The sequence below is a fragment of the Macadamia integrifolia genome, chromosome 10, assembly GCF_013358625.1.
Source record: "Macadamia integrifolia cultivar HAES 741 chromosome 10, SCU_Mint_v3, whole genome shotgun sequence".
In the NCBI taxonomy this organism is placed as follows: domain Eukaryota; kingdom Viridiplantae; phylum Streptophyta; class Magnoliopsida; order Proteales; family Proteaceae; genus Macadamia; species Macadamia integrifolia.
Genome location: NC_056566.1, coordinates 27149222 through 27169165, shown reverse-complemented (window position 1 = coordinate 27169165; position 19944 = coordinate 27149222). Strand labels below are relative to the sequence as shown.

The 19944-nt window shown below is 37.2% G+C and overlaps 2 protein-coding genes across 5 annotated transcripts in view; both read left to right on the top strand.

Annotated features, from left to right (window-relative positions):
• The first annotated feature begins 200 nt into the window (after nucleotides 1–200).
• Nucleotides 201–1290, top strand: LOC122091264 (zinc finger protein ZAT10-like). The gene has a single exon (XM_042661126.1). It carries the CDS (start codon nucleotides 332–334, stop codon nucleotides 1106–1108), a length of 777 nt encoding a protein of 258 aa, XP_042517060.1. The 5' UTR covers nucleotides 201–331; the 3' UTR covers nucleotides 1109–1290.
• An 11682-nt stretch (nucleotides 1291–12972) lies between these two features.
• The window catches only part of LOC122091426 (BTB/POZ domain-containing protein NPY2-like), an 11384-nt gene continuing 4412 nt past the window's right edge, over nucleotides 12973–19944 (top strand). The window contains exons 1-2 of one of the 4 annotated variants that reach the window (XM_042661371.1): nucleotides 12973–13168; nucleotides 14179–14989. In XM_042661371.1, the coding sequence (XP_042517305.1) occupies nucleotides 14928–14989 (62 nt within the window). In that variant the 5' untranslated portion in view covers nucleotides 12973–13168; nucleotides 14179–14927. Of the gene's footprint in view, nucleotides 13169–13192; nucleotides 13741–14093; nucleotides 14990–19944 lie in introns of those variants that run through there. The other 3 variants (XM_042661370.1, XM_042661372.1, XM_042661369.1) reach the window with 3 other exon arrangements.

The window sequence follows — 19944 nt, the reverse complement described above, 5'->3', positions numbered from 1 at the left end:
TCACTCTCCAGTAGAGTCCAGTGACTCCAGTCTAGTCATCCCTTCCTTCAAATCCAAAAGACATCGTCGGTTTACTTTGACCGCTTTCGCTTACACCAACTTAAACGTGAGCTACGCTGCCTCCACACCTTTACTTCTCGTCACTCCTCACGCAACTTCCACCCCACTCCCACTCTCTATCCCTCCCCTATAAAGCTCCATCTTACCAGACTTCAGACTTCACTCTTCACACTCAAATCTTACACGCAGCTTCTCTCACTAAACCAATTCCTCTCCCACTTCTCTTTCTCTCTCTGTCTTTGCTTCATTTGGATTAGTTTGATCAGAAGAGATGGCCATGGAAGCTTTGAATTCCCCGAGAACAGCAACTCCTTCGTTCCACTGTGACGATATGGATCTACACTGCCTTGAGCCATGGGCAAAGGGCAAACGCTCCAAGCGACCCCGTCTCGATCACTCATCTTCTGAGGAAGAGTACCTTGCTCTCTGCCTCGTCATGCTCGCTCGTGGAGCAAGAGGAACCGACGTTGTCCCAACCACCACCACCGCCACGGCCAAGCTCCACCCACCCCGCTACCCTTCTCCGCCACCGCTGGCCGCTTCGCAGCCACCCACTTTGAAGCTGAATTTCAAGTGTGCCGTATGCAATAAGGCCTTCCCTTCCTACCAGGCTCTTGGTGGACATAAAGCCAGCCATAGGAAACTTAACGGCGCCGCCGAAGACCACTCCTCTTCCTCCTCTGCTTCCACCACCACTTCCTCTACGACCTCCCCTGCCAATTCGACACCAGCTAGTAGCGGCAGGACCCATGAATGCTCTGTTTGTCACAAAACTTTCCCCACTGGACAAGCCTTGGGTGGACACAAGCGCTGCCACTACAGTGGTCCGACGACATCTTCCTCGGATGGCCCAGCTTCTTCCAGCCAGAGCCAACGTGGTTTCGACCTCAACTTACCGGCCTTCCCCGAATCTTTCCCCGGATTTGCCCCTTTCGGTGGGCGAAAGTTTCAGAATTTTGGCGATGAAGAAGTGGAGAGCCCTCATCCCCTGAAGAAGCCTCGCCTCTTCATGGCAGACCTCATCCCTCCTCAAGATCAGCAAAAGTAGAATTAATCCCATCTCCCACTGTACTTTTTTAGTGTTTTCAAATCTTTGTTAGGTTGGATTATTGTTTCTGTACAGAGAAACTTTCATTCATTCATTGAAATTTTCTGTAGAACATAGAGATGGAGATCTAAATATGTACTGTTTGAAAATCGAATTCGATTAAATTATATTTTTCTGTCCAATTTAATTTGGGTTTGTCTTGAATTCTCGATTTCTCACAATCATAGATTCAAACAGTTGCAGAGGCTATCCTGTACGATTTCCATGTTCCATTGCTTTTGCTGTGCTTACCCACGCTGGTATGACTGTGTAACTGTACCTCCATGTGTCGTGAATCATGTGTGTGTGGTTGATGATGATGCCCAGGTGGGTATCTTAATTTTTTTTTAGTTTTGTGGCTAGAATTTACAAAATCTTTCATGGAAACCACAGAAGAGATGAAGAGATGCAGAGGCTTTTCTCTTTTATTTGTTTGAGTTTGAATGAGGCCTTTTTAAAGTCCTTTCGAGGACAAGTGGCTTTCCACGCGTCTCACACTCATCTTTCTCTTCTTATGATATGGGCAAAATACAATTTTAGATTGGGGTATTCCATGTAATTTTATCAATTCTGACGCGGACGACGAAGTCATTTGAAAGGGATGGAGAAGGAGAATAGTCTATGGACATCCGCGTGGAAAATGTATCCAGGTAGAGAACAGCGGCGTGGGGAATGTATCTAGTGGCCATCTCACACCACTTGGCGTATTGGAAGACTTGAAGAAGTCGTATTTAATATAGTTTGGATAATTATGGGAAATATAAGGTTGCTTGGCACTGCATCTAGACATAATAAGCGCGAAATGACCATCCTACTCTTGTGAAATGAAAAAAATTCTATCCCTATTATATGCTCTCACACATATTCTTATTGGTCCGCATTATTATCGTGGCCATGCATCTTGGCACCAATGGCAAGTGTGAGGAATGGTATAGCTTATGGTTAGATTAGTATAGAAATAAGACTTAAGGAGGGAGATCAAAGTCATGCTGCGTGCCGTGGCCCTTGAACGGTAATTTTTCCCTTTCAATGTTTGGGACTTGGGTGCACACTCTACACAACTTGGCAACCTTTGTTTTCGAAAAACTCGTGTGCAAGGAAAATATCAAAATAGTATCCAAACATATCATAGGACCCCTACAACGAGATCCATCAGTTTATGAAATCCGATCATAATGAAACTAGGTTCTTATCCATAAACTGAATGCACATTGGAAAATGAATTCTTTGTTATCCGAAGCTGGCTAAGTGCTATAAAAAGTTCGTAAAGATAATTTGTTTAAGCAAAAACGACAAATGTTAGAGTGCTAACCATACATGTAATAGAGTTGATCTACCATGGTTTTAGGTATTATGATCAAATTCTATAACAATATTTTGAAGGGTAAAATGGTCCGATTAAACTTTATATAATATCGGTATCGTTACGATATGACTGATGACTGATACCATGCACTAAAGCCATGGTCTCCACATGATTCGTGAGGTGAGATGAGGGGAGGGATCGATGGGTGGCTGCCTCAAGTTTTCAAGTCTTCTTCTTTCCATAATTTCGAAGAAGCTTCTCTAAGTGGAGATTGGACCAGAGGAGGGATGACCAAATAAAAATGTGAGACTAGGGCTTTAGGACCACTTCCATATGGCCCGGTCTGGTGACTTAGCTCTACTTGCACCGTGAGGTCAACGTTTTGGAATTAAATTCAAAGAATCAATCAATTTATAAAGCATAACAACTAGCAACCCATTCCTTCCACCTATGAATTGGGATTAAGGCTGCGTTTAGTAGTCATTTAGAAAAATGTTTTTGACAATTTTTTTTTTGTTCTATGGGAATAAAAAATGGAACAAAGTGTTTTGTGTTAATTTGATGTTTTTTGTTTTCTTAGAATGAGAAGGGAAAAAAAACCTGCTAGAAACACAAATTGATGGAATGACGAAACCTTGTTTGGTATATTTGAACAAAGTGTTTGGTATCGTCATTTTGGTTTCATTCTAAATACAAAAAAAATGAACAACTAGGGTAATCGTTCATAAAATACGTTCACCAAACACTATTTTTTTTTTTTAAAACGGCATTTTGACACAGAAATTGAAAATTCTATATTTGACACCAAACGTCGTTTATGAAATTGAATGACTACCAAACGCAGCCTAAGTTTTACTTCACCCATGAATAGGGTTTTAAAAATTGATATCAGTATCAATATCAATATTTAAACGATTCTGGATCAATGATATGGTACAGATACAGAGTAAAATCCATGTTGGTATCAGTTTCTTGGAAACCAAAAATGTCTGATACGACATATAAAATTATGGGTATAGATGGACACTACATCTCCAATTTAGTGGTCCATCTTTGAGAATATGGCTCATTCTATATTGGCTTTTGGATCAACAATCCTTATCATCTAATAAGATATGTATTAATAAGAAAACTAAACTTCTTAACCAATTTTCAAACTTTAATTGATAGCCAAGGAAGTTTAATTGTATTAAAATTTGATATATGAAGTACCAACTGAATTGCCATCTAGAAGAGGTAACCAATAATGTAGCAATGGTCTTATGTTTGAAGAGATCAATCAAACCATCAATTTTTCAGTTCACAACTTCCTTAGATGGATTTGGAGATGATTTACATGGTAACTGATAGATTAATCCAAGTTAATTCAAATCAAAGAGTTTCATAATTTTCAATATATGTTGGAATAATTTTCTGATACGAAATTTGTGAGAACTCAACCTTATAAATTAGCTTATAAGGTAAAGGACTCCAACCCACATCAAATCCCTCTCATAATCAATGTGGTATTATAACATATCATCATGCTTAAAGCCGATTTTTTTTTTCCTTTCAAAAAAGTGTGATTTAGTATAACTTAACTTTTATGTAGAGATTGTTTGGCAAGAAATATATAGAAACAGAAAATAAACATAAAAAATAATAATAAAAGAAAATCTTGCAAGTTCTTATAATTTTAGATAGTGAGAGGTTCCCTCAAAGACAATATGGACCCCTACACCAACACTGGAGCTAATAAAAGCACTAATAGAAGTATAAGGGGTGGGGCGATCATTTTGCTCCCATTGTATCTGCACATAGGAACCACACTTTATAATAATGATGTATATAATCCACATGTTAGTGTTAAATTATATTTTAACAAATATACATAAGCCACATGCAATACATTTGATAAAACTAAGTATATAAAAATTACTTTACTACTATTGATTGTATTGAGTGTCTGCCTATCCCTTTAAATTTTTATCCTTTCTTGTCCTAGAGCCCACATGGGCATCTAAATTTCCAAGCAATTAAAGCATTCTTATCGTTTGGTAGACCCAAGTCCATGACTTATTGAAAACAGATACTTTGGATCAATGTTCACCTGGACATATATGTGAAATTTAATATTTGTCCTTTTTTCCTTATATATATATATATATTCTTTTTTTTTATCTTTTAAATTTTAAATGTTGAGAAAAGTGTTGGATCCTCATATGCATGTACAGCTCAACATACGTGTAGAGGATCCAATCTCTAGCCTAATTTGGATTCAGTCGGAATTTTGACAACCAAGGTGTGCCGCACATGCGCCATTTCAAGGGGGTGCATCACTTCTCAATTTGGGTTTCATAATTATCCTATATAATATGTTTATATGGTGATGCGATGTTGTTAAGGCAGAAAAATAAAAGAATGTTGTATATTAAGGACTTGTAAAGTATTTTACTATAAAAAATGGTTATAGTAAACTAGTTAAATTACGGATTATTCAAAGAATATTCAAAGTCTCCCAAGGAACTATGCTTGGTGGCTGAGTGACTCGTATTCGTGGCAAAACATACAATGTGGCCCAGTGGCTCCCTTGCTGGCCCTCGTGGGTCCTCCATCTGATCCCTAGTGAGTTCTTATCTGCCTACAGTGTGGGTCTTAAATAAAAAAATTATAAAATAAAATAATAAATAATAAATAATAATGATTAATGATTCTAGAGACAAGAAAGATTTAGATGTACTTTTTTTGCCGGCTCGTCATGGTCCATTGGTCTGTCATAGAAGAATGAAGAAAAGACGAGATTAAATAGAAGGGGTCAATGTTAGACAATCTTGCATGGTGACAATTTCATCATACTACATCGCATAGAAAGGACAAAATTGATAAGATCATGGGCTTAGCAAACCACAACCTCACCAATTGTGCGAGGCACTTGTTGTTAGAAGATTAGGGGGGTATTTAATCCTATACTTAACTAGATCATATTTCCTAATCCCTACCTAATGTTTAGAATAAACTTAACAGGATCACTTTTCATAATCCTTAGATGAAGCTTAGAATAGAGCTTTAAGTGAATCACCTTTCCTAATCCTTATCTCAACCTTAGAAATAAACTTTGACCATATTATCTTTCCTAATCCCTACACTTAAAATTTTAAAAAAGACTTTAATTAAGTGGATTGTCTTCTTCCATTTTCGGGTCAAGAAGTAGAAGCCCAAAAATAAATTTTAACAACAATTACCTAGTGCAGTTGGTGAGATGTGATGGGTAAAAAGTCCATGCACCTACTTTCCCTTCCTACGTGTAAGAAAAAAAATGCTCAAACTCTTTCCTTTCCGGGGGTACAACCGTTGCAACATGTTCAAAAAAATATATAAATAAAAAATGAATTTTTCTTTTGCAAAATATATTTTATAGTAAGGAAAACGCAGCCTTCGTGAAACATACACTTCATTATACATACCATTCTCTTATGCTATAAATAAAAGGGCCACCCTTTACCAAAACAGTAAAAAACAATAAAAGGGCCACCAACTAGGTTGGGTTAGTCCAAACTTTGGATGGCTTGGGGTGTGTATATATTTACCCATATTGAAGCCGAAAACACAAGCTTATAGTTGGGCTACCGTTGGTAGTGGCCCAAACATAGCAAATCGTTTTGAAAGATAACTGAGCCTGGCCCATTAGCCTGAAATTTCACCATATTAACGCTCACAAGTTTAGTTACAATTAAAATTTTACTAAGAGTTTTTTCACATAAATTAATGAAACAATAATTATAATAGGGAATATGTTATTATCTTTTCCTTTTTTTTTTTTTTGGGTATAATATATAAAATTGTTTTTGGTGGTGGTTATATGTAAATTTTATTTTCACTTCACCAGGACTCATTGAATATTATTGGGACTGCAAAGATCACACCTTGGGAGGTGGGCTTCCCTTGGGCCCAAGCCCAATCTCTGCCGGATTTGCACTAGAAGGTATCTTCGATGGGCTGACCTATTAGAATGAGTTGAATTATGTTTTATCAGGCAAAGCTTGATATCATTTGGCAGTTTTTCATTTTTTTTTTTTTGGTAGAAATTTGGCATGTGACAATATAGGCCAAGTAGGAGAAGGAGAAGGAGAAGGTAACCTAATTTGATGATACATGGACATGTATGGAAGAAATCTGCTTAAATAAGGTGGGTAGCATGGAAAGAACTTCCTAGTTGACCTATACAAAGATCATCCTATCTAAGGAAGCTGGAAAAAATATTTATTTATTTATTCTATGAGAAAAATAAATCAAAACTACTCAGAATAATAGTTTGTTAATACATCGTAGTCACCAGGAAGGTGTGAATTTCCTAATCTAGCACTAGTGGCAAGTTCACACAAACACATTATGGGTGGAGTATAATTTTTACATTTATACAAAAAAGGAATGGATCCAAACTTTGAATATATTTCTTAAAAAGTTGCAAAAGAGAGGAATGCCCAAATGTTGTTAGAAGGCTGTGGAATAAGTTCAAGTAAGCTCCTAGATGAGAACCAAACTTCACTAATAGTCTAACCCTTTGTAACTGCTTGTCTTAGTTCTTACAGAATTTCATAAGCTTCAGTTTCCTCAAGCGTTGTAGTTGTTGTAGTCCCCATTCTGATAACCTGAAACAAGATACCAAAAACCCAACCCGATTATGTGTCCAAAAAGTTAGTAATACCAATACAATATATGATGTGATAGTTCAAAAAAGGAAGAGACAAATATCTTTTTAAGATGTCTTCTTGGAGCATCTATAAGTGAAAAAAATCGTCTGCAATTTTGATCTCGTATAATTTCATGAAATATCACCTTCAGGGGGTGACACGTGTATTGATACCAATGCAATGATCCATATCTGATTTAAATGCCTCTTCACTGATTTAATATTTTATTAGTTGTACCAGATCTGAACCATTGTATTGGTATCAATGCACGTGTCACCGCCTGAAGGTGGTATTGCATGGAATTGTACGAGATCGGAATTGCAGACTATTTCAACCCGAGTAAACAACATCATTGGAGCTAGTATGTTGAAGCAATTTCAGAAAATCCAGTGATTAATATTATGCAGAAGAGGCTCAGGGTTGGGATCAATTTTTAGTTACCATACCCCTTATCTACCGAGGAGAAGATAGAAGACTAAGTTTAGCTACACATCGAGTAGAGAAAAGACCATCTTTTGAGAAAGTGCACCATAAAAAATCAGGTTGACAGGAAAACCGGGATTTTGATAATTTCATTAACAACATTGGTAGGGATAAGATTCACTCACCACATTATCAATAGAAAAACTAGGCAAAAACAGATGTTGAATGTAAAAGGGTGGGAAAAATAGATTGAACATGGTAAAAAGGAGAATTTAGATTTTCTATTCTTTTTGTTTTTTCTCTTGTTGTGGGGAAAATTTTCTCTCTTTCACCCATGGGTTTAGGGTTGAGGTGGTGAGTGGGGTGGGTGTCTTCTCTTACCACACCAACGAGAATCACGAAATTGGAGAAATGTCGTCGTTGGAAAGAACGAAAGAGAGAAGCTGATAAAGTTGTGCATCTTTTATTGACAGTTCGACATCAAAAGCAATCGCCCTTTTAATATTTGATGAAATGCGTGTGTAACTGTGTGTGTGTGCGCGCGCTTGTGGCTTCTCTCTTATCAGTTTGGAAAGGGGTTACCCAGGTTGTGTGTTGTGAAAAACTGCGATACCAGGAATCTGCTTTCATGATTCCTTTCTCTTTTAAAAAGGGAAAGGTATCGAGAGAGAGAGAGAGAGTGATGAAGAGGGCCAAAGGGGGCCCAGATTCAAGCACATTGTGGGCATCACCATCAGAGCTTGGCATAGCAAACAGCCATCATTTGTCGCGTGGCTTATGAATGAGACTGTGAAAGAACCCTAACAAGTGATTGGGAAGAACCCTTACAAATCTCTACAAAACAAACAAGCGGCGCCAACCCAACTCAATAATAACTCAGGAAGGTATGTAGGCATGTCATTCCCTCTTGTGTCTGGTCACATCTTTGTTTGGCGGATGCAATTATCCCCTCCCTTCTTACAAAAACACTAACGCACACCAACTGTTTTTGCATATGCCAATGCCATTTTTCAATTTGTTTCGTGGCTTCATGCATGTGGTTTTGTGATGTGGGCCGTGTGGCTCCCATGGATTGGGTCCTTGGGTGGTGGATCTTATGGATCTTAAAAAGACATAGCAGCTAGCTCTATGCCATCATTGAGCTTTGGTACTTGACCCACTTTACAAAAGGGAGAACCAATAAAAAAAAAAAAAAAGCCGAAGGCTGCTGCTGCATGCAAGAATCATAGCAGTGGTGGGCCCACCACAAGGCTCCCACGTCCTACCCACCTTGGTATAGTTTCTTCCTTTCAAAGGCCCATAACTGACCAGGCCTGGTTCAACCAGTTTTAACCTCTATCTATGGCCTAATGGCCAGTAAAATATATAGATATGGATGGGTCTACTCCAATTGTCGCCGCCTCTATGTCTATGGGTCTACGCTGTCATGACTTTTTGAGTGGGCTTTGTGTAATGTCTATTTCACTTCTCTCACATTGATTGTGAGAAGCAATCAACCAAAAGCAAAGAAAGAAAGAGAGAAATAATATCATTTCATGCCAAGAAGAATGACTTATCCTCATTCTTATGAAAAAGCATATATCCAATAATTGAGGGTATACACACAATCTAATCGAGGTCATGAGGGGGACACCTTGCTCTTGCCTTTTTATTTAGTTTTAATAGTTATGCACTTACTACAGCCCTTGGCAACCCTTCAATTTTTGTGGGTATTGAATTAAAAAATGAAAAATAAAAAATTTGTTTTTTATGCTATGATGGGATGGACTCTAAGAAGAGCAGATGTCATCCTTAAGTTCAGCTCATTTTGTTGAAGGTCTGAAATGCCCTTCTTTAATTCAATCAAAGGGTCAGATCCTATGAATAAAGAGATTCTCTATTCACAATGGATAAGGAGAAGTGCTAAATTTAAGATTTGGATTCTTTTAATCCGCCATATCTTGAAATGTTGATCATATTATAAGATTGTATTGAGCTTGTGGAAATGCTATTGAATCCCCTCCTTTCTTCTCCATTAATTTTTTGGCACCGCAGTGAAAATAAAATAATATCTAAATGAAGAAAAGGTGAATGTTTACAAGCATTCTTTTTCTTTTCAGAAAGATTTTCTACAGTGATGATGACAAAAAGTGGCTTCATGGGAGATTATTCATTTTTTTTAGATGCTCAAACCTAATTGTGTGGCAATTTTTAGCCCTAGGGTACATCCATGTGACAACATAAAGTCCTCTATACTGGAAAATGCTCAACTAGAAAAGTTAAAATGGATGGCTAGTATAAAATGGACCATTCAACTAAAATATACATGAGAATTGAACAAATTGTTAATCTGAAGAGTTGAACCCTATGTTCTAACATGCCACACTCATTAATCACATAACTGAGTTGAGTCGGATTGGTTGACTCATCTCAACTCGCTCTTAATTCATATTGACTTGCAAGTGAACTCTCTCATGAAAAACTTTTGATTTGGAAACATGACAATATAAACAATGGTGTAGAAGTCCCATGCAAGCTTCTTCAAATCGAAAAGTCGACATGGTATGGAAGTATGGATTAAGTTTTTCTTAAGCCATTGTGAAGGAGGAATTACTTTACCGATGGCCATTATTGCATTTGAATGGGTGTCTGGAATAGTGAAGGGTATTTTTGACCTCCAACATATAGGGGAGAGGTTGACTCAACGAGTCATCAAATAATAGAAGTGTACATTATAGATTTGAAAAAAAGATGACAAAATGGGACCAATGTACAACTTGGCTTGATGGCAAGAGGCTGTTTTAGCCATTCTTGTTTAGTGTCATTCTTTAGTATCTTACTACTATTTTCTTCTTTTATAGATACTTGTACTTGTGTGTGAGCTGTAAGTATCATTTAAGAATTTCTTTTGATGGAATAATCTATGATTAGATTGCAATCTCTAATCACAATACGAATGTGTAGTCAATGATGCTCTATATAAATCAAAAGGAGTTCATGTGATTAGTATCTTGTACTATATAGGGCAAATGGGATCCTCTTTGTCTAGTAATGTTCAATTGTCCCCCACAAGTTGATGTCTCCCTCTGTCTTGGTAACATGATCCACTAGAGAATATTAATAAGCTGTAACAGATCAGTAGAATCCATCACCTTAGTTTTAGGGATCATTTTAGGGATCATTCTTGGTGGGTTTTTGGAAGATAATTACCTCTTTCTGCAAAGCATTGGAAGGATAGATTCATAGATGGAAGTGGGCAGGCAGAGGCAACAAAGAAGAAAGAAGAACAACCACGTGGGCAGAACAAGAACAGTTCCACATGTGGTGGTGGGTCAAAGCTGAAGCTGGCAAAAACACAAGGGACATGAAAGCAGCAAGACCTCTTTTTATTCTTCCAAGTGGGAAAAAAACGCGTACCCTAATAAGCTTTGGTTGGGCTTTCCTGTATAAAGAGGAGAGATTGAGATTCTCAAGGTTCATCATATTAGACATGTAGGTCCCTTTAAGCTTCTGCCAAGGTGACATTGTCCTGTAGTCCCACACTTTCTCTTTTCCACTTGGGTACCATAAGTTCTCTTGTGAAACTGTTCTGAGATCATTTACGGACCACAAATGGCCCTACTTGATCTCATTTCTTATCCAAACAGCAATAAGTAACAAAGCCAACAGCCCAACACCATTGGCCATGGAGAGGGTCTTAGAGTTTTGAGGCACCTTCTTCTCTTTCTCTGGGCTATAACCTTGTTGGCCCATATGACCAGGAGATTGCCTTCAGGTTGAAAGATTCTTCCAAAACTACCCAAGTGGATACAGTCAGCATCATGTGTGCAGTCTATCTTTCAACTTTGGTAAGAGTGATGGGAGGGACAGTGATTTGAAATAGTAATATGTAAAGAAATATAAGCAGAACTGTACCATACAGAGATTTGTGCCCTCCAGAATCCTAAGCCAAAGAGGGATGGGGAAAAACCTAAGTTTATCTTCTGGGCCACCATAATAGGGGGCAGGGGGCGCAGGTTCATCAGCATTAGTTCACCAATCCACACTGGTTTCTTGGAAAGATGTGGAACATAAAGAGTGGATCATGAGCCCCAAGGCCCAAAGTAACTATATATATATATATATATATATATAATGGGAAAAGATTTTAATCACCTAAGGTAAAAAATCTCTTTATCGAAAATGATTTGACATTATGATTAGAATCTTTGAACAGTATCGATTGGTCGGTTTCGTCATGGTGAATTGATTTTGGACAGGTAATAGGTTAAATCGAAACCAAATTATTAAGACAGTTTGATTTCAGGGATTGACTTAACAAACTCTTATCGGGCCATTATCAGGCTGCTATTGAATTGGAATTGATGAATTTCAATTTCGATTGAATAAATTTATTTGTATTTAATTTATAAGGTTTCGTTCGAGTCTAACTGAGTCAAATCAAAATCGGCAAAATCCAATTTGTTGCTGATTCCATTTACATGAACAATGCTTGTAACAAAAACAAAAATGATATAATACCAATATAGATCAGCCCATATTGAGTTTCTTAAGATAGTTTTGCCCCTATTTTTCTTTAAAAATCAATTTTTTTATGCTTGATAATACCAATATGTATTTTAATACTCAAAAACCCTAATATGAATCAACCCAGATCAAATATTTGTACCATTAGTTTTTCTTAGAAATCGATTTCTTGACAGTTTTACCCTGATCCACACCATTCCACCAATACAGGATGCTTGTTCCAATACTAATCCTCAAACCATACTTGATGAGAGGTGAAATTTAGTTCTTCATTATTGGATTGGTATAATCCCATTGGTATCGATTTAGATTGGTCAATTTTATCTTTTTTCTTATTAATATAGATATATATATTTTTTTATAATTTTATCTTTATTCTAATATCGAGATTTCAATCAATATTAATATTATACAGTGGATCTAATACCAATACCTAAAATCATGGTGAGGAGCATAGAACTAAAGGATGGTATCAATATTAGTATCAGTATCTGTTGATACGAATCTAGATACAACCGATACAATATCGACACCTGAAACCTGAAACATGAAACAATACTGAAGACTGAAGAGTGAGGCATGTGAGTATGTGACGTCTACAAGTCAGAGTCCACACACCACAGTCAAGGCTAAAATGACGGGTATAGAGATATTTTGGTAATAAATTGCGAGAAATCTATTGGTCAGCTTTTATTTATTTCTTTGACCAACATGTGAATATAAAAAAAAAATAATTAATAAATAGAGGAAAAGATTTGAAGTTGGGTTGGATACCATTATTATCAAAGTACGTGAGGGATGGGTCGTTTTCGGGTTTTTAGGGGTACTTTCGTAATATAAACTCCAAATGAAGGGTAATTTTTTACCCCTAAGGTCTACGTTATTTTACGTTAAGCCCTTAAGGGGTAGGGAAGCTTCAAGGGAGCAACTATTCAACAAAGCTTCCTGTGTCAGACTCAGTTTTGCGTGCATTCCTAGAGAGAGAGAGAGAGAGATGTGCAGGGCTTCCGTCTTCTACCTTCAATCCTCTAATATCCTTCTCCATTCTCCATGGTTCATACTCTATACTGAATAGTGAATACTGATACTTGGGCTTTAATTAATTCAATTAAGAAGGTAAAAGAAAATGGAGGTTGTCAAATTACTAAATTTGCTTTCATTTTGTACATTGAGAATTTTTTCCCCTATGGGATGTGTGGGTGGGGTTTATTTTCTTCATTAAAGCTTAGATTTTGGTGGGGAAGGTGGTGCTGATTCTAAGGAGATTGGGAACATTCCCAGCTTGGCTTTTTGTGCAGTTTTGTGTTGATGGATTGTATGACAAAGTGTTTAACAGCTCATCCCTTTTTTTATTTTTTTTCTTATAATTTTCTGAGGATGATGGATTGATGGGGCCGTATCTGTGTGTGAAGAGTCCTGGACTCTGTGGGGCGGCCATTTTGGTCCGGCATCTTTAATGTCTTGTTGATTCGTTGTCGATGAATCAAGGGCTCTTCCTTTTCTACTTTGCTTACCACTTTAGCAGAGTGAGCAGGGAGGAAGAGAAGACCATACTATTTTGCAGAGCATTTAGTTGGGGGATTGGACTTGGATTCTGGGCGTGCTTGGTGGGTTTTGCATAACTTATTGAACTGATCTACAAAATCATCTTTTTAGTCACTTGTTATCTTCCGTTTTCTTCATGTGAGGTGGGTTTTTCCTTTTATTCACTATCTCTCATTCTCGTGTTTTGGAGTTCTAGTTTAAATATTTTAGCTGATCATGAGTGGTTTTATTTAGTGGGTCTGTAGTGTTCCATTTAATACACAAGGGGATGGCTTTAACTTCATTTCTTTTTCATCTCTGAGTTAATCCGAGAATTGGAAGTTTTTGAGTGAAAAAACAAATAAAGTTGGTAATGGGTTATGTATTATATTTGCTTTTTTTTTTTCTTCTAGTCTGAGACTCTGAGTTCTGAATTTGTTCCTTGTTTATATAAAAACGATGCTTGTTGTCTACCATTTCGCTGGTTTCTTCAACTGATCCCGAGATGATGTTTTAGTTATAGGTCTTCAACGGTGGAGCAACAGTGAAAGGGGAATTTTTTTTTTTTTTTTTTTTTAAAGGAATGTGGATTGGATTTCCAGGGTTTGGAACTTGAAGCAATCTAGATCATATGAGGTCCTGATGGTGTGATCTTTTCCTGAGCTGCTGCTGGTACTGCTACTGCTACTGCTACTGCTACTGTTTAAGTTGGGGTTTTGGTATTTTAAAGCACAATGAAAGGAGGAGCATAAGGGGATAAACAAATAAAGGGAGCGGTGGTGTCAGGTCTGTGCTAGTGGGTGTCTCTGTTCTCGGAATTGTTTAGTGTGGAGAGTCTGTTGGCGATGTCTCCTGGGTTGAACGTGGACGCCCGGGCTCCGTGGGCTCTGCCGTCGACCAAGGAAACAAGCTCTTCTTTGGGTCTCTTGCCATTGACGAGAAACCCATCTTAAAAAATTACAGACCCCCATTTACTCTTTCTTCTTTCTAGTCTTACTCTTATCAGCATTACTCCTGCCTCGGTTCGTGAGAAAGATTCGCTTCTTCTCATACCATATATTCTTCCTCTCATAGATCCCATTTTCCTTCCCTTGAAGCGAAGACCCTAAAGTGGGGCACATTCAGAAGTCTGGGTTCGTAATCTGTGTTTTTTCCTTCTCTAATTTATTTTACTTTCCCAGCTTCTGGCTCTCTTCCCCACCCCCTTTCGTTCTTGGGTATGTTTGGTCGCGGAGGAGATCTGCGGTGGCAGCAGGGTGAGGGTATTAGCTGGTTTTGTTAACTAAGAACAGAGAGAGGATTGTTTTGGTATCTCAGAGGTGAAGCTGCGACAGATCTTTCTTTTGCCAAAATGAAGTTTATGAAACTAGGATCAAAGCCAGATTCATTTCAGACTGATGGTAACAATGTTCGGTAAGAAGTTTGAAGCTTTTCCCTTTTCTTTTTAATATCACTTTTATAGGTTTATTTGTCACTGACTTTGGATTGGTAGATTTAGTTCTCATATATTAATATTCTCATTTTGTAACAAAGTTCTTCTAGGTTGATTTGTTGCTGTATTAGTGCATGCTTAAGTTTTCAATTTATGAAGCTTTCTTTGGTTGAGTAATGGAGTCAAGCTCAAACGATTGGGAGTTTACTTTCCCCCTTGCTTAGGTGACTGTCTAAGCACCTTTTTGCTAAGATAAGCTTCTGGGTCAGTGGGGCTGTGATTGTATTCTTACCTGGTAGATCAATTCTTCATGCTTAAATTTATACTCTTTGAACGTGAGACTGAAAGTGATGCCTCAGTAAGTGATTTGTCATCTTGTCGTATCCATGGAAACTGAGAATGCTAGAAACTATACTTTTATGTCATTTTTCATACACTTGCACCCTTGGCTTTGATTAAATTTCCCCAGTGAAATGTTTTGTGTTATTTTCCATGATTTCTGAAAACTGTAGGGAGAAATTTTGTGTTATTTTGTTTGCTGGAGATACAACTCATCCTACAATCCTTTAGAAATTGATTCCTTAGAATTAGATATTTATTTTTTCTTTAATCCACAAGTTGGTTTCTCTAGAACCTGCTTTTCTTTTTATTGTTTTCCTGCCACTTTGAGGAATGGTACTTGTTTACGAGATTATTCCCTGATATTGATGGCTAGTTCACTGATTGAGTGGAGTGTGGGGACAAGATTTGTGTTGTTTGACGTAAGTGCTGGCATATAAGGGCTCCATTGATTGTTTGATTTATATGTATTTTCTCTTGTCACCAGGAGACATTAAACTTGTCAGATTTATTTTGTTTGGTGAATTTGGAAGTTGTTTTCTTTCTTAAATTTCTTCTTCTTTTTTGAGATGGTTTGAGATTATTGTGCTATTTTACTAGAATTACTGTGCATCATAAACTCTACTTCAACCTACCATATTCTCCTGCATAACTGTGTTCTTTTGATCTCCTTTTACCGGAGTTTTATGTATACCTTTCAATGTATGTAGAATCTTCTAACTTTCCAAAAGATGTAATCATACAATTATACGACATTGTTTTATTTGTTTCTCTTCTTTTTCGAAATGCAACAATAATTTCTTAGATAATACTTCCAAAGCACCCATGTGTGGTGGTAAACATCAAACTTCTTAGGTTAACTAATATAGGTATGTGCTCTAGATATTAATGAATATTTCCTCTTAAATGGGGTATCTGTGATTGACAATCTTAATTCCCCTTTAGTATTTTTTCTTACGAATTTAATCTTAATTATCCCTTTTGTCTACTTCTATTTTTACTGAATTTGCACATATTATTCTGCAGTTTGGCTTACTGAATCTTTTGGGTCCAAAAAAATTAATAGTACTAACTTGGCACAGAATGTTCCATCATGTGCTTCTCTAGCCTGTTTACTTTGTCTACTTGAGGCACCTTTCGTCCTTGCATAGATCCAAATCAACAGAGCTGTGGCTCATTGAGCGTAGGCTTTGTTTCCATACTTTGTATCCCATTAGAAACCTTAGGTCTTGCTTCCACACTTTGTAGCCCATTGGCAACCATGTTCTCTGCATCTTGATATTTACTTCCCTGTCAATAGCATCGAAAAGTTCATTGGCTCTATAAAGTAGAACTTACGAGAAAAAACACAAATGATGAGTCTGATGTTGAGGTTTATGTGCGGATATGAGTTTTGGAATTAGTGAATTGTGAGGGGAGACATGGGTTTGCCAATTGGCATATCTGTGGGTTTTTAATTGTAAGTTGAAATGTTGAGAGATTGTTACAGGGGCTGGTTGAAGTGGCTGGATTTTGGCAATGAATCAGGTTTGGAATTGATGGATTTAGATAAGAACTGGAAAAATAGGTTTTAAGATGATTGCAGATTCATGGGACAGGGTGGAGAAATAAACTGACAATAAGAGTATTAGACTTTTGAAGAAAAAGAGGGAGATAGATCCTATCAACATTTCACCAATAGATTTCAAGGATTTACACATTCACCAGTAGTTTGTGATTTAAAGCATTTTGTTATCTTGGAGATTTGATGGACGCCAAAACCAGCAGCTGAGCAATAGAATTTTTTGTCAACTATTGAATGACCAATTTACATGACCTTGTATCGGGTCTCTATTGTATTGTTGCTTTCGTTAATGTGGAATGGAACCATGGTGAAGAATCCATTTCACATAGGATCCAAATCGAAGCTTTCCTAAAACATAGGAACCACACGGGATTGAAAAACACTGAAGCCAATGGCGGGATGCTGTCTCTTGGTATTTCAGTGTTGGTTTTGTTTGGTTCTCTTATTTTATTTAACAAGGATATGTTTTATATTTTGATGATTTGATATTAATTATTTTGCCCACAACCCTCTTTTTCTTTTGGTGGTTGGGGTTAGAAAGTTAATAACCAACCTTTGTTGTGCGACTTTGTCCATCTTAGTGCTATTCTGAGACACCATTTGGTTGTCAATTTTTAATCTTTTATTTGTTTCCATTGTCTACATTTTATTTTAGAAGTCAAAATTATACCTGGGTAGTGTTTCCATTACTTCTTAAGCCAATTTTATAGAGGTTAGAAACCTGTCCAATTTTGCATGATTTTGGTGTTGTTTAATAGATTATTTAGTTATCTTTCAATGTGTGACCGAGTTCTCATGAATCTTTTGTTTATTCGGGAGTCATATGGCCAAAATACTGGCAGGAGACCAAGTTCTCATGAACACTAGTTGATTACTTGATTTGAATTCATATCGGTAAAGATATTGGCAGGGTATCTGATGGAATTACACTATTCTTTTGAAGAATTTTAGTTTAACTAAGAGTCTAGGGCATAGTTGTAATATTGTATTCGAAAATATCACATAGAGATTATTGAAAGCTACATCCTGAACTATTTCCTAGAATCTGTAAGGTGCAAAGAAATTTTTTGTGATGGTGGACGGACTGTTCAACCAACCTTGACCAGCCACATTGACAGGAACGGAATGAAGAGTTCTGGGGATATCATCGTGAGATATGGATGTCAGGAGGTTTCTCCTTAAATCATTCTCTCTTTTCTCCTTTCTTGACCAGGGGAGGCGAACAGGGATCAGCAGACTGAAAGTGAAAAGGAACTAATGTAGAATAGGTAGGTGAACTAACCAAGTCTCAATTGCAGGAAATTTTAAACTAAGAACGACCATAACCAGCCCAACAACATAACAGAAAATCAGAATAATATAAGATAGTCCAGCAGGCTAATGATTTCAATATGGCAGTACTAATCAAGTCAAACCAGCAGCAACCTTTAGAACTAAATCAGGGACTGAAAGTAGTTCGGTTGGATTAAAAAACAATTGTAATCCATGAACCAAAGTCTAACACAACGGCAAGATTCAAACCAGTCCAATCGATCTCAGTTCTGGCTATGGCAGAGCACTAGAAGACAAAAATATAGAGATTTCGAATATCTCACTATTGGCTGGACAGAATCAGCCACAACTTGGGTCGATCCTTAGTAGGACAGGGAGGGACTATTGACCAGAATTATAGCCCAAGGCAAGGACCAGAACTGGTTCAGGGAGCAGAGGCCAATTGCTACTTTGACTGAGATTTCTGCGCAGAATTTTAATTATAAAATACCTGGTTTGTGACAGCTGTAGTAGCTTGAAATAGACTTGAAAGAAAATAAGAAAACACTTGTAGAACCACCCTGGCTTCTCATCACAAGGCATCGACCAGATCAAACACCAGCCCATTGTTCTTGATCAAACACAAGAAGCATCTCAGTAGAGGCATTGCAGCAGCAGCAAAGTTTTTTTTGTTCTTAAAAATCGTGGGCAACTAATGAGCCTTCTCTTTATTTATAATAGTGATGGGGTTACAAAATAGAAACTAAACTTAGTTCCCAAAAACTGAGATAAGAAACTAGTAAAATAGAAACTCTTCTAGTTACTAAAACTGAAAATAGAAACTAGGAAAATTAGAAGCTTACATAAAATAGCAACTACTTATTTTAGAAACTAAATAAGACTGAAATTTAGAAACTAAACAATTAAACTAGTGGACCCCATCACAGCCCAACTAAAAAGGAAACTAACTAGTAATCCCATACTCAATCTTAGAGCCCCTCTTTTAGACCCAAAAAAGTGGCCCAATACACTCCAAACCACATGGATTGAAGGCCCAACACATGTACTACCCAACCCTAGGCTTATTCCTAATAAAACAAGCCTATTTTGATTATTAATCTGCATCAGGAACAAGAATACTTTGGTCTTTCCACATTATCGTAAGCTTCTTACCAGTATAGCTGCTGGGTATCTGAATTATAAAGATTCAAGCTCCTAATCAAGATAATGGGGTACTGAACACCACTCATGCTATTTGCTCATATGTTATAGCTGAGGTCTTATGTTTGAGTTCTCCTGGGGGTGCCATGGTTGAGCTCTATGCAAGAACTTTGCAGTGGTGTCCTTTTGTTTTGCTGCCCTGCCCTTGATTTAGAGCCTCTCAGAGCCTAGGGCTAGATAAAAGACGATGTGAAAATGTCATGCTTTGTGATGTAGGGGGTTCCTAGGTGACTAGGTCTCCTACAAGATTAACTAACTAGGTAGGGTCAACTCAAGGGCTTAGGTAGATAGGACAAAGAAACTCAACAAACAAGATTAAACATGCAAGATAAAATGAGACTAACAAACAAAGTAGCCGAAAGCAATAATAATCTAGACGGAAAAACACATAAATTCTTACTTAAAGTTTCAAGTGGGGACATGGGGAAGGGAACAAACGACATACGAATGTTAGGTTCAGCACAAATCAATCTAGACACCCAAATTAGATATGCAAACAATCAATGTCCTCTAGCAACCAACTAAAATAGAAAAATCAGCAGGGTTTTTTTTTTTTTTTTT